Source organism: Chiloscyllium plagiosum, chromosome 13, assembly GCF_004010195.1.
Source record: "Chiloscyllium plagiosum isolate BGI_BamShark_2017 chromosome 13, ASM401019v2, whole genome shotgun sequence".
NCBI classification, from domain to species: Eukaryota; Metazoa; Chordata; class Chondrichthyes; order Orectolobiformes; family Hemiscylliidae; genus Chiloscyllium; species Chiloscyllium plagiosum.
Window position 1 is genome coordinate 77,653,324 of NC_057722.1, and position 13,428 is coordinate 77,666,751.

The 13,428-nt window shown below is 42.5% G+C and overlaps 1 protein-coding gene across 3 annotated transcripts in view; it reads right to left on the reverse strand.

The window, feature by feature from the left end:
- The window catches only part of trpc1 (transient receptor potential cation channel, subfamily C, member 1), a 93,669-nt gene that overhangs the window by 50,692 nt on the left and 29,549 nt on the right, over positions 1-13,428 (reverse strand). For 2 of the 3 annotated variants that reach the window (XM_043702775.1, XM_043702774.1), the window contains exons 5-7: positions 12,127-12,258; positions 4,844-5,039; positions 2,859-3,195 (exon numbers count right to left, since the gene is read on the reverse strand). In XM_043702775.1, coding sequence (XP_043558710.1) covers positions 2,859-3,195; positions 4,844-5,039; positions 12,127-12,258 — 665 coding nt within the window. The remainder of the gene's footprint in view (positions 1-2,858; positions 3,196-4,843; positions 5,040-12,126; positions 12,259-13,428) is intronic. The other variant, XM_043702776.1, reaches the window with a different exon arrangement.

Below are 13,428 nucleotides of genomic sequence, written 5' to 3' on the forward strand. Positions count from 1 at the left end.
TACTTTGATATTTTCTCCATTTGTGAGTTGTGTTTACAGCAACAATATGCAATGCAGCATCTCAGCACGGTTCCTTTAACCACATCTTCTAAATGTGCAATCTCTACACCTAGAGGGACAAGAGCAGCAGATGTATGGGATGATTATCACTGCAAGCACTCTTTCACATCACACACAATCTTGACTTGGAACTATATCATCCTGTCTCAAGGTTAAAATCCTGGAACTTGCTAACAGCACTGTGGTTGCATGTACACCACATGGACTGCAGCAGTGCAAAAAGGCAGTTTATCACTAACTTCTCAAAGGTAATTAGGGTAGATAATAAATACTGGCCTAACCTGTGATACCCACATCCCACAAACAAATAAACTCAGGCCGTATCTGCCTGTTCAAACGAACATAACCAAACCCATAATGCTTAGTTGAAAAAGGGAACTTATTTATTCTAGCCCTAAATGACCCTTCTAGCAAAATCGGTGAAAATATATTAATTGCTTATTCATTCTCTTGCAATGTACAAATTGGTTCCTGTTTTCTCACTTAACTTGACTGCACTTGCAATGTTATCTATTTGACTGTAAAATGTTTTGGGATGTTGCAGACATATGATAAGCCACTGAATAGATGTGAATTCGTTGTTTTCTGAAACGATAAAGGAAACAGAAGGTAATATTTGAACATTAAAAGCTGTATATAAAAAGAAAAACTGTTGGTTTAAAATGATGGGTTGCAACTTGTGAAGTGTACTGGAGCATATGCAAATTTTTTAAATGTCCATTAATATGTTTATATTAATTGTTTGATCGAGAAAATATGTATAACAGCAAGAAATAGAAAGACACTGGATACAGAGAAGACATGACAAAGAATTATACAACCACAAAAAAGAATGCTTATATCAAAGGTCAAATGTTCAATTATAAATAAAATGATGGAAGTCCCTGCTACGTTACTAAGCCATTTTAAATGTATTTATGTATATAACTGCGGTGTGAGTGGAACTAATAACATTTACTTATCTATCTGCAGTGGCTTAAGAAAAACAGTATTTATTTATTTTCCTGGAAGCCAGGAAAAAAAACTTCACTCTCTCCAGGTACACCTCTCAATAGTGTTTTGACAAATTCTTTCAGCAGCTGTGAGCAACTCCTCTGCTCTATCACAAACTCCCCCACAATAGCGAAATCACCAATCCACCATCAGGACGACAAACAGTACTTTGCAAGAAGTAATACACCCCAGCTGCTAGCATCCAAATGTTAATTACCTGCTAGTACATGCTGCTCTTAGAATTATAATATGTCTGCATGCATTCAGATAATAGGTTAGAAAAAAAAGCTAATTGACTAATACTGGTCCATTATGGAGGTAAATTTCATAATGCTATTGCCTGTGTGGCACATTCCTCTATACACTTAAATCCTGTACCAAAATCAGTTTTGTGTTATTATAGAATCATACAGTATAAGAAGTTGTCATTTGGTTCATTGTGCCTGTATCTCATCTTTGAAATTTATCAATTATCCCACTGCTCTGCTTTTCCCCCCCACAGCCCTTCAAAATACTTCCTTTCCATGTATGTATTTTATTACCGATTGAAGATTACGATTTGAACTTTTTTTTTATCAAGCTCTGAATACAAACTCTGCATTCAACAGGAAATAACAATCAATCTTTAAATATGAAAACCCACCAAAACTAAATGGTTGTTAGTGAGATTGAAGTACTGAGCCATTGCTGGAAATTGTCAGCATTCTCTTACTGCTCCAGTTTCTCTCTTGTAGAGTTAAAGAATTATCTTATTCTGAAGCAAAGCAGTTTCAACTATAAATTGGTACAAACTCAGTGAAAAACATGGGTATTTGGAGAATTGAACTGAGCTATTCATTGTCGCAGATAGATCGGATAGTGAAGAAGGCATTTGGTATGCTTTCCTTTATTGGTCAGAGTATTGAGCACACAAGTTGGGAGGTCATGTTGCGGCTGTAGAGGACATTGGTTAGGCCACTTTTGGAATATTGCGTGCAATTCTGGTCCCCTTCCTATCGGAAAGATGTTGTGAAGCTTGAAAGGGTTCAGTAAAGAATTACAAGGATGTTGCCAGGGTTGGAGGATTTGAGCTATAGGAAGAGGCTGAACAGGCTGGGGCTGTTTTCCCTGCAGCATCGGAGGCTGAGGGGTGACCTTATAGAGGTCCACAAAATTATGAGGGGCATGGATAGGATAAATAGACAAAGTTGTTTCCCTGGGGTCGGGGAGTCCAGAACTAGGCATAGATTTAGGGTGAGAGGGGGAAGATATTAAAAAGACCTAAGAGGCAACTTTTTCACACAGAGGGTGGTACGTGTATAGAATGAGCTGCCAGAGGAAATGGTACAATTGCAACATTTAAAAGGTATTTGGATGGGCATGTGAATAGGAAGGGTTTGGAGGGATATGGGCCGGGCGCTGGCAGATGGGACTAGATTGGGCTGGGATATCAGGTTGGCATGGACGGTTTGGACCGAAGGGTCTGTTTCCATGCTGTACATCTCCATGACTCTATAACTCAATTCAAGGAGGTGCAAGCACGTTTATGTAAAACTTCTCTTTTACCTCCCAACAGATGATGCAGAGTAAAACAAATAAGATACGCTGCTCCCTATCAGTGTCAAATTAGTTTACATACTATTAAACTGTCCTGAGTTTAAAACTATAACAAATTAATAGAGTTAAAGTCATACTCACTGACAACTATCTAATCTATGGGCAGGGAGAGTGAAAGAGAAAGCAAGACATCGATGTGACACAGCCAGTGAGAGACAGTAAGCAACATCAAGTGAAACAACAAACTAGATCCATTATAACTTGATTACCAGTTATCCATGTAATCAGGAGGTAGTCGATCATCTCTAGTGCTGGGCCCATCGTGTTTTTTTTGTCTTCGTTGTACACCAGTGAGTATAAGTTCAATAACAGTAGAAATGTAAAGTATGATGCACTGTGAATGATGAATTTCATAAAAGGAGTGTGAATAATTCGTCCTACTCGAGACTTTGGTGCGAGCAGGTAAAAAAGGGACAACACTGGCCATAGGGTGGCAACTGAAAGAACAGTCAGAATCTTCTTACAGGTATGCTTCCGCCGGTAGCCTGCCATCTGCCCAAACCAGACTGTGTTCAGAAACTGCTGGCAATTGGACTGAGCCACAAACTGTAGGATATATAGAAAAATGGAACTCAGTACAGTCAACTGTAGACTTAGAAGCTTACACTATAATTCCCCACCTCATACAGTACATTTACTGGACATTACTTCTTAACATGAATTCGTTTATGAAAACAGTATTTCTCTTGGAAACAGAGCAAGAAGTGAGGCAATTTGGTTAGACATAGATGCTGAGAGTCCTTGGGTAGGTCCAGTTTAGGGCATAATCCCCTATCCGCGGCTCAAGGTGTTGGGAAGGTTCGGGCGGGAAGAGTGGGATTCCCACAGTGCGACATTCCCATCCCTGATAGCATCATCAATAGGATGGAGTAACATAAATATACAAAGGGCTGATAGCATCCACAAAAACATTCTGTACCGCTGGCTCCCCTTTTCCATCTCTCCTTTTGTTGGCCAATATCCAAGATGCAAAATGCGTTTTGGCATTTTTAGAATAACATAATCTACCCATGACTCTTGATTCTTCTACTAGGTCACATATCCAGGTCACCAGCAAAGGGTGCCCTGTATGAAAGCTGCTTGAGAGGTTCTGTCCACATTTTTATATTGATGCATTTCTTTTCATTCTTCAATGGAATGTAGGCATTACCAGTCAGACGAGCATTTGTTATCCACCCCTAATTGAACCAGACAGGTTAATAGGGTATTTAAGAACGCATACGGGATATTTATGAGTCAATGGACAGATTATAACAGAGCATTAATGTTGGAGCAGTACAGAACTTTGGTTAGGCCACAGCTGGAATATTGTGTGCAGTTCTGATCACCGCACTACAAGATGGATCTGATTGCTTTAGAGAGGCTGCAAAGATGATTCACCAGGATGTTGCCTGGGATGGAGCATTTCAGCAATGAAGAGAGGCATATAAGCTCAGGTTGTTTTCTTTGGAGCAGAGAAGATGGAGAGGGGACTTGATTGAGGTATATATGATTATGAGGGACATGGACAAGGTGGATAGGAAGCAATTGGTCCCCTTAGATGAAAAGTCAATAACAAGAGGGCCTAATTTTAAGGTGAAGGGTAGAAGATTCAAGGAGATTTGTGGAAACTGTTTTTCACCCAGAGGATGATGAGAATCGGAGAATGCCTTACCTGACAGTGTAGTAGAGGATGGAAACTTAACCTTCAAAAAGTAATGGGATCAGCATTTGAAAGGTCACAATAGTCAACTCTCTGGGTTAAGTGCAGGAAAGTGGGATTTACATTGATAGGCTGGTGCAGACTCGATGGGCCAAAAAGCTTTTTCTGTCCCGTATGATTCTATGAATGTAGTGGCTTACTAGGCTATTTCAGAGAGAAGTGTCAACCACATTGCAGTAGGCTTGGAGTCACATGGCCAGGCCAAGTAAGGATATTACACTCCTCTGGAGCAGGTGGTCAAGCCTCCTGGCACACAGGTAGTGAGAATACCACTGCACCACAACAGCCCTAAGAAGAGCTTTTCAATTAGCTGAATTTAACTTCAACCAACTGCCATGATGGGATTTGAACCCCTATTGCCAGAATGTGGGTCTCTGGACTATTAGTTCAGTAACATTATCATCACACTACTGTCTCTCCAATATTATTTACACTTTTAATTCTCTGTACAACTGAGTAGCAATGCTGCTATACAGATTTTAGAATACATACCTCTTTTTGGTTGTACTTAATTGCTAGTTTAAGTCGGCTTAGGTTCATCCTCTCCTCAAGCAATCCTCTCTTGTCAATAGGTTCATCGCTGGATGTATGATTTAAGATAACCTCCAATTCACGGGAATTCCGTGCCTGTGCTAGGAGATCTTTTGCAAAGGTCTTACACTGCTGTGCTAGTTCCTCATAGTCACTCCTGAAAATATTTACAAACAAATTGGTTTAGTTAAACATATTTCAGTCACATAAATCATTAAAGGAATGTTCAATGTGTCAGAAGAGAGAAAACACTTGAATTTAAATAGACTTTTCGCATCTGCAGGATATTGTAAAGCATGTTATCTAATGAATTATTTACAAAGTTTAATGACTGCTGATTTGAAGACAAATGCAACAGCCGAGTTTGGTATAGCAAGAACTCTGAACTAGAAGCAGGAGTAGGCCATCTGGCCCCTCGAGCCTGCTCTGCCATCCAGTAAGACCGTGGCTGATCTTCATGGCCTCAGCTCCGCTTACCTGACCTCCCACCTTTTGGACCAGATGAGCCAATGGGCTGAGAAGTGGCAGATGGAGTTTAATTCAGATAAATGAGAGGTGCCGCATTTTGGGAGAGCAAATCTTAGCAGGACGTATACACTTAATGGTAAGGTCCTAGGGAGTGTTGCTGAACAAAGAGACCTTGAAGTGCAGACTCATAGCTCCTTGAAAGTAGATAGGATAGTGAAGAAGGCGTTTGATATACTTTCCTTTATTGTTCAGAGTATTGATCACACAGGTTGGGAGGCCATGTTGCGGCTGTACAGGACATTGGTTAGGCCACTGTTGGAATATTGTGTGCAATTCTGGTCTCCTTCCTATCAGAAGGATGTTGTGAAACTTGAAAGGGTTCAGAAAAGATTTAGAAGGATGTTGCCAGGGTTGGAGAATTTGAGCTAAAGGGAGAGGCTGGGGCTGTTTTCCCTGGAACGTCGGAGGCTGAGGAGTGACCTTATAGAGGTTTACAAAATTATGAGTGGCATGGATAGGATAAATAGGTCGGGAAATCCAGAACTAGAGGGCATAGGTTTAGGCTGAGAGGGGAAAGATATAAAAGAAAGCTACAGGGCAACTTTTTCACACAGAGGGTGGTATGTGTATGGAATGAGCTGCCAGAGGAAGTAATGGAGGCTGGTACAATTGCAACACTTAAGAGGCATTTGGATCGGTATACGAATAGGAAGGGTTTAGAGTGATATGGGCCGGGTGCTGGCAGGTGGGACTAGATTGGGTTGGAACATCTGGTCAGCATGGACGGATTGGGCTGAAGGGTCTGTTTCCAAACTATACATCTCCATGACTGTATAACTCTGGATGGTGGGCAGGACCATGACATTATGGTCAATAAATTTTAAAAATTGTTTTTTAATATGAATATTTCTGACATTTGCTCAGTGTTTTGAGAGATTGCACTCTGCAGAGCTGTTCCACAAAACCAGAGGTCAGTGGCCTCAGCTATGCGATTAATAAAGAGTTTACCAAAAAAAGCCCTCAATGGAAGACAGTCATAATCTGTGATTGTAAAAAAATGGTGGCAGTGGGAGTGTGGGAGGAGAGTCATAATTAGTTTCAATAAATCAAAGAAATTGATCATAGAACAAACAGGGCACACATTAGTGACGAAGACAAATTTCTACTTCAATGAGTAATTGGAGTTACAGAGGTCGACCTCACTGGTGGTTTGTTTTTATGTAAACCATAGTTTCATTTTTGTCTTGCCACAATCTGATTATTGTATATCCTACATTATATAAATAAAGGCTCCCACTATAGTAGAATGTGTATGCCTCATGATTGATGAGTTTCTACAACATCATAAGTTGGAACTTATGGTGAAGGGCTTGTTTCTACACTGTAGGGAATCTAATCTAATCAAAATTGTTGGAGAAGACAAGCTCATGTACCATATGGCGAGAGTGAAATTTTGATGACATAATAACAAAGTACAGCCAAACTTAACAACACCAGAACAGGTGCTTCCTGGTAGCACCAGGAGACCTTTATGGGATATGGACAAGGTCAGCATTTGTTACCTATCTAATTGGCCTTGAACTGAGCATCTTGATAGGGCCATTTCAGAGGGCAGTAAAGAGTTAATCACGTTCTTATGGGACTGAAGTCACATGTAAGTAAGATTGGGCAAGGATGGTAGGTTTCCCTCCCTAAAGGACAACAGTTAACCAACAATCAATGATTGCTTAATAATCATTCCCTATACAAATTCCACCAGTTGCCATGGTAGGATTTGAATCCACATCACCAGAACATTAGCCAGGGCCTCTGAAATATCAGTACAGTCAGGTGACAACTGTTCCACTATCTCTCCAAGGAAGTCAAACTGTACTAGCAGCAATAGATTTTCTTGGCAATATTAAGGAGATTTTTATTAGCAATATTCACAGAACACCTTGATTCATGTCCAGTATGTTGGAGTCACTACTGAAGATGATCTTTCACTGTGGTTCTTTAAGTATATTAAAGGAAAAAGAATAACTAGAGACACGATAGGATCCCTCCCAAGGACCAAAGCAGACATGTATGAGTAGAACCGCAGGAGATGGACGAGGTCCTCAATGAATATTTTTCCTCCATGTTTACTGTGGAGAAAGACATGAAAACTTGGGAAAAGTTAGTGGTCATATCTTGGGAACAAATTATATCACAGTAGAGGTGGTGTTGGATGTATCAGTATGCATGAAGGTGGATAAATCTCCTGGCCCTGACCAGATATATCCAAGAACACTGCTAGAGGCTAGAGAAAAAATTGCAGGGTCTTTGGCTGATATTTTTGTATCAACGTTAGCCATGGGTGAGGCCACAGAAGTCTGGAGGGTAGCGAATGTTGTGCCCTTTTTCAACAAGGGCTACAAAGAAAACCCTGGGAACTATAGACCAGTAAGCCTAACATTTGTGGTGGGTAAGTTCCTTGAGAAAATTCTGAGAGATAAGATATACATGTATTTGGAAAAACAGGAGAAAGTGAGGATTGCAAGTGCTGGAGATAAGAGTCAAAGAGTATGGTGCTGGAAAAGCACAGCCAGTCAGGCAGCAATCGAGGAGCAGGAGAGTCGACGTTTCAGATTCCCATGTGGTCAATGATGCCCTCCAGTGCATCTCCTCCACTTCCCATACCTTCCACCCTACCAAACTCCGGATACACCACATCATCCTCTGCCATTTCCACCACCTACAAACAGACCCCACCACCAGAGATATATTTCTCTCCCCACCCCTACCTGCATTCCGCAGAGACCATTCCCTCCAGTTCCACGACCCACCAACTCACCCTACCCTCCTGGCACCTTCCCCTCACATCGTGAGAAGTGCAAAACCTGCAACAACACCTTCCCCTTCACCTACATCCAAGACCCCGAAGGATCCTTCCAAATCCAACAGAAATTTACCTGTATTCTGAGAAGAGTAACAAGAAGATGAAAGCCAACACAGTATCAGGTGGTCGCAACAAAATTCGGAAAACACTTGACAAGACACTTTTCAGCATCTTGCCACCAAAACCATTCAGGTAGGTCGAATATTTGAGTCACATGAATTTATAATGAACTTTTCATTAATGGCTGAATATCTTTCTGAAACAACCCAGTTACAACCAATTCTAATTATTAATCTCCATGATTTGAAATACATACAGGACAAATAATGGAATCAAGACTATCCAATGGATGCCACTGCATTAGATCCCATCTAAGTCATTGGTAAAAAATTTAAAATATTGAGAACCTAGCACAGACCCTTTATAGGGCACCACTCTTCACACCCTGCTAATCTGAAAAAAAAAACTGATTTAGATATACATTGGTTGGCTGGCAGAAAACAACCTTCTATCCAGGCTGCTATATCACTCTGTACAATATAAGCTCCTGATATGGGCCGTGTGCTGGCAGGTGGGACTAGATTGGTTGGGACATCTGGTCGGCATGGATGGGTTGGACTGAAGGGTCTATTTCCATGCTGTACTTCTGTATGACTATGACTCAATGACTTCCTCACACGTCATCTACTGCATCCATGGCGCCAAAGTGGTCTCCTCTACATTGGGGAGACAACTTGCAGATTGTTTCTGAGAACATCTCTGGGACACGTCCTGTGGCTGAACACTTCAATTCCCCTTCCCACTTCGCCAAGGACATGCAAGTCCTGGGCCTCCTCCATCACCAAACAGTAACCACCCAACGCCTGGAGGAAGAACGCCTCATTTTCCACCTTGGAACCCTCCAACACATGGGATCAATGCGATTTCACCAGGTTCTCCATTTCCCCACCCCCCACTTTATACGAGTCCCAACCTTCCAACCCTCTTGAATATCCATCTTCCTTCCCATCTATGTGCTCCCCCCTCCTCTCTGACTTATCACGTTCACCCCCACCTTCATCTACCTATCACATTCCTAGCTACCTGCCACCCCTCCCCAAGCCCCACCCCCTCCCATTTATCTCTCAGCCCCCTTGGCCCACAAGCCTCATTCCTGATAATGCCCGAAACATTGACTCTCCTGCTCCTTGGATGCTGCCTGACCAGCTGTGCCTTTTTAGCACCACACTCTTTAATTTGGAAAGACAGGGTTTGATTAGGAGCAGTTAGCATGGCTTTGTGCGTGAGAGATCATGCTTCACAAATTTGTTAGAGTTCTTTGATGAAGTGACCAGGAAGGTTGACAAGGACAGAGTTGAAGATAGACATAGTCCGTATGGATTTCAGTAGGGCCTTTGATAAGGTTCTACAGGGGAGGCTGTTCTGGAAAGTTAGATCGGAATGAATCCAGGGACAGCTGGTAAATTGTATACACAATTGGCTTGATGATAGGATGCACAGGGTAGTATTGGAAGGATACTTGTCAGACTGGAAGCCTGTGACTAGCAGACTGCCTCAAGGGTCAGTGCGTGGCCCATTACTGTTTGTTATCTATATCAATGATTTGGATAAGAATGGACAAGGCATGATTAGTAAATTTGCAAATGACACTAAAATAGGCAATATTGTGGACAGTAAGGAAGGCTGTCAGAAATTGCAGCAGGTCCTTGATCAGCTGGGGAAGTGGGCTGAAAAATGGCAAATGGAGTTTAATATAGGTAAGTTTGAGGTCTTGAATTTTAGAAAGTCAAATCAAGGTGAATGTTAGGGCATTAGGGAGTGTAGTGGAACAGAGGAATCTTGGAATTCAGGTGCATGGTTCTCGGAAAGTGGAGTCACAGATAGACAGGACAATGAAGTCGGCTTTTGGCATACTGGCCTTCATCAGTTAGGGCACCAAGTATCGAAGTTTGGAAGTTATGCTGCAGTTGTACAGGAGGCTGGTGAGGTCGCACTTGGAGAATTGTTGATGTGCAGGTGCTGCTGTTGGATTGGAGTGGACAAAGTTAAAAAACACACATCACCAGGTCATTGTCCAACAGATTTATTTGGAAGTACAAGCTTTCGGAGCACTGCCCCTTCATCGTAGCTACCTGACGAAGGAGCAGTGCTTCAAAAGCTTGTACATCCAAAGAAACCTGTTGGACTATAACCTGGTGTTGTGCGATTTTTAACTTAGAGAATTGTGTTCAGTTTTGGTTACCTTGTTATAGGAAGAATGTTATTAAGCTGGAAAGAGTGCAGACGAAATTTACAAGAATGTTGCCAGGACTCAACGGTCTGTGTTATAGGGAGAGGTTGGTCAAGCTAGCACGTTTTCTTAAGAGCGTAGGAGCCTGAGGGGAGAGCTCTTATAGCAGGGTAAGTGGATAGGGTAAGTGCACTCAGCCTTTTTCCCCAGGGTTGGGGAATCATGGACTAGAGAGCATCAGTTTAAGGTTAGAGGGGAAAGAATAAAAGGGAACCTGAGGGGCAACTTTTTTTTTAAACAACGGAGGGTGTTTTGCCATGGAATGAGCTGCCAGCAGAAGTTGTTGAGGCTGGTACATTAACAACATTTATGGACAAATACATGGATAGGTGGGGTTTAGAGGGATATGGGCCAAGTGCAGGGAGATGGTGTTAGCATAGGTGGACATTTTGGTCGGCATGGACTAGTTTGGGCCAAAGGGCCTGTCTCTGTGCTGTAGGATTCTATGACTGTGTGCCAAAAATGGAGGGGGAGAGGCAGTGAAATAAGCAATCTCTCGAAGTAGATAATAGAACTGATGTGGTTCTGTTCGCCGAGCTGGGAATTTGTCTTGCAAACGTTTCGTCCCCTGTCTATGTGACATCCTCAGTGCTTGGGAGCCTCCTGTGAAGCGCTTCTGTGATGTTTCCTCCAGCATTTATAGTGGCCTGTCTCTGCCGCTTCCGGTTGTCAGTTCCAGCTGTCCAACCCAATATACCGGCCACTACAGCGGACAGCTGGAACTGACAACCGGAAGCGGCAGAGACAGGCCACTATAAACGCCGGAGGAAACATCACAGAAGCGCTTCACAGGAGGCTCCCAAGCACTGAGGATGTCACCTAGACAGGGGACGAAACGTTTGCAAGACAAATTCCCAGCTCGGCAAACAGAACCACAACAACGAGCACCCGAGCTACAAATCTTCTCCCAAACTTTGAATAATAGAACTGAGCACAGCTGTTAAAATTGGATTAAAAAATGCAGCAAGAATTGAAGCATCATAATGGACAACAGGTGCTGGTGAGGCACAAATGGTCAAGAAAGAAACATAAAACGTGCATAAGCACAATCAATAAGATAAACATAGGATGCAAAAGTTACTGAAGGAGAAAAATATGAGAAAAAATACAGATGAAGTCAAGAAAAAGTATCAAGAAGCAGACTTTAAATGTTTGAGGAGGTGTTAAATTCATGGTGCAACAAGTCATTGGTTAATTGTTAAGCCATTGTGCTCTCTGTCATGTGCCTGCAAGAACACAGCAGTGTCAGTTTTGACTGCACAGGAGGGAAACTAAATAAAGATTTTGTGCTTCCTTGCAGTAGTACTAATTGTATGAAATTTTCTGATGTGTTAATAATTTTCTTCATTTGCTTGTGGTCAGCTTCCTTGACTTTTTCTTTGAATGATTCAGGCAAAATACAGACAAAGAGTCAGAGTTTTGACACAGTAGGGAATATGAAGCCCAGATTTAATAAATCACATTAGACATAATAGTTGAGGGATAGGAGAAGGGAAAAGTATATCCATTTATATATGAGTCCACACAACTATCCTGTGTTTGTTATATATTTGTTGATTTCACTATGATTGAATGTTAATGCTTACATTTTGGGTATTTTACATCACTTCTCTCTAACATTTGTACCTAAATTCCACCTCCACGAGGCTCAGTTCCTTCAAATCTGCGCTGAGTTCAAAAGCTCTTAGTATAGGATCCTCCTCTGTAAGCATGATCAACGATGGACTAGACAGGCAGCGGTAGATATCAAGACGGAACCTACAAAAAAAAATTCTGTACTTCACTGTATTCTGCATATTGTTTATTCCCAAACATTATTCCAATTTTGAACATCTGATATTTACAGCTTCATGAGACTTTATCACTTGCAAAGTATTTTTCACAACGCCAATGCTCGGCAAACACTGTATATAATTATCATGCAGGTTCATTTAGAGTCATAGAGATGTACAGCACACCTTTCAGTCCAACCAGATATTCTAAATTAATCTAGTCCCATTCGCCAGCACTTCGCCCATTTCCCTCTAAACCCTGCCTATTCATATACCCATCCAGATGCCTTTTAAATGCTGTAATTGTACCAGCCTCCACCACTTCCTCTGGGAAACTCATTCCATAAGCACACCATCCTTTGTTTGAAAACATTGCCCCTTAGGTCTCTTTTAAATCTTTCCACCTACCTCTCACCTTGAATAATGCCCCCGAGCTCTGGACTCCCCCAACCCAGCGAAAAGACCTTGACTATTTACCCTATCTATGCCCCTCATGATTTTATAAGGTTACTCCTCAGCCTTGAGGACCGCTCCCAGGAACACAGCCCTAGCCTATTCATGATGTGGAAGTGCTGGTATGAGACTGGGGTGGACCAAGTTAAAAATCACACAACACCAGATTACAGTCTAACAGGATTACCCCAGCTCCCAGCCCTGCCGGGTTTTCACCATCCCTCCAGACCTCCCCCTCACGGAGGACGAACGATCAGTCCTCAGCAAAGGACTCATCTTCATCCCCCTCCGTCCACGCATCAATGAATTTAATACACGCCGTGATGTCGAACAATTCTTCCGTCGCCTCCACCTCCGAGCTCACTTTCACAATCAGGATTCCCGCCCACCTTCCGGGGACCCCTTCGCCCATCCCCAACACACTGCATCCACCTAGACACCCCGTGCTGGCCTATTACCTGACCTCGACCTCTTTATTTCCAACTGCCGCCGGGACATTAACTGCCTCAACCTGTCTACCCCCCTCCCCCACTCCAACCTCTCACCCTCACAACACGCAGCCCTCCAATCCCTCTGCTCCAATCCCATTCTCACCATCAAGCCAGCGGATAAAGGGGGCGCAGTGGTAGTCAGGCGCACTGACCTCTACATCGCTGAAGCCAAAAGCCAACTCGAGGACACCTCTTCCTACTGCCCCCTCGAC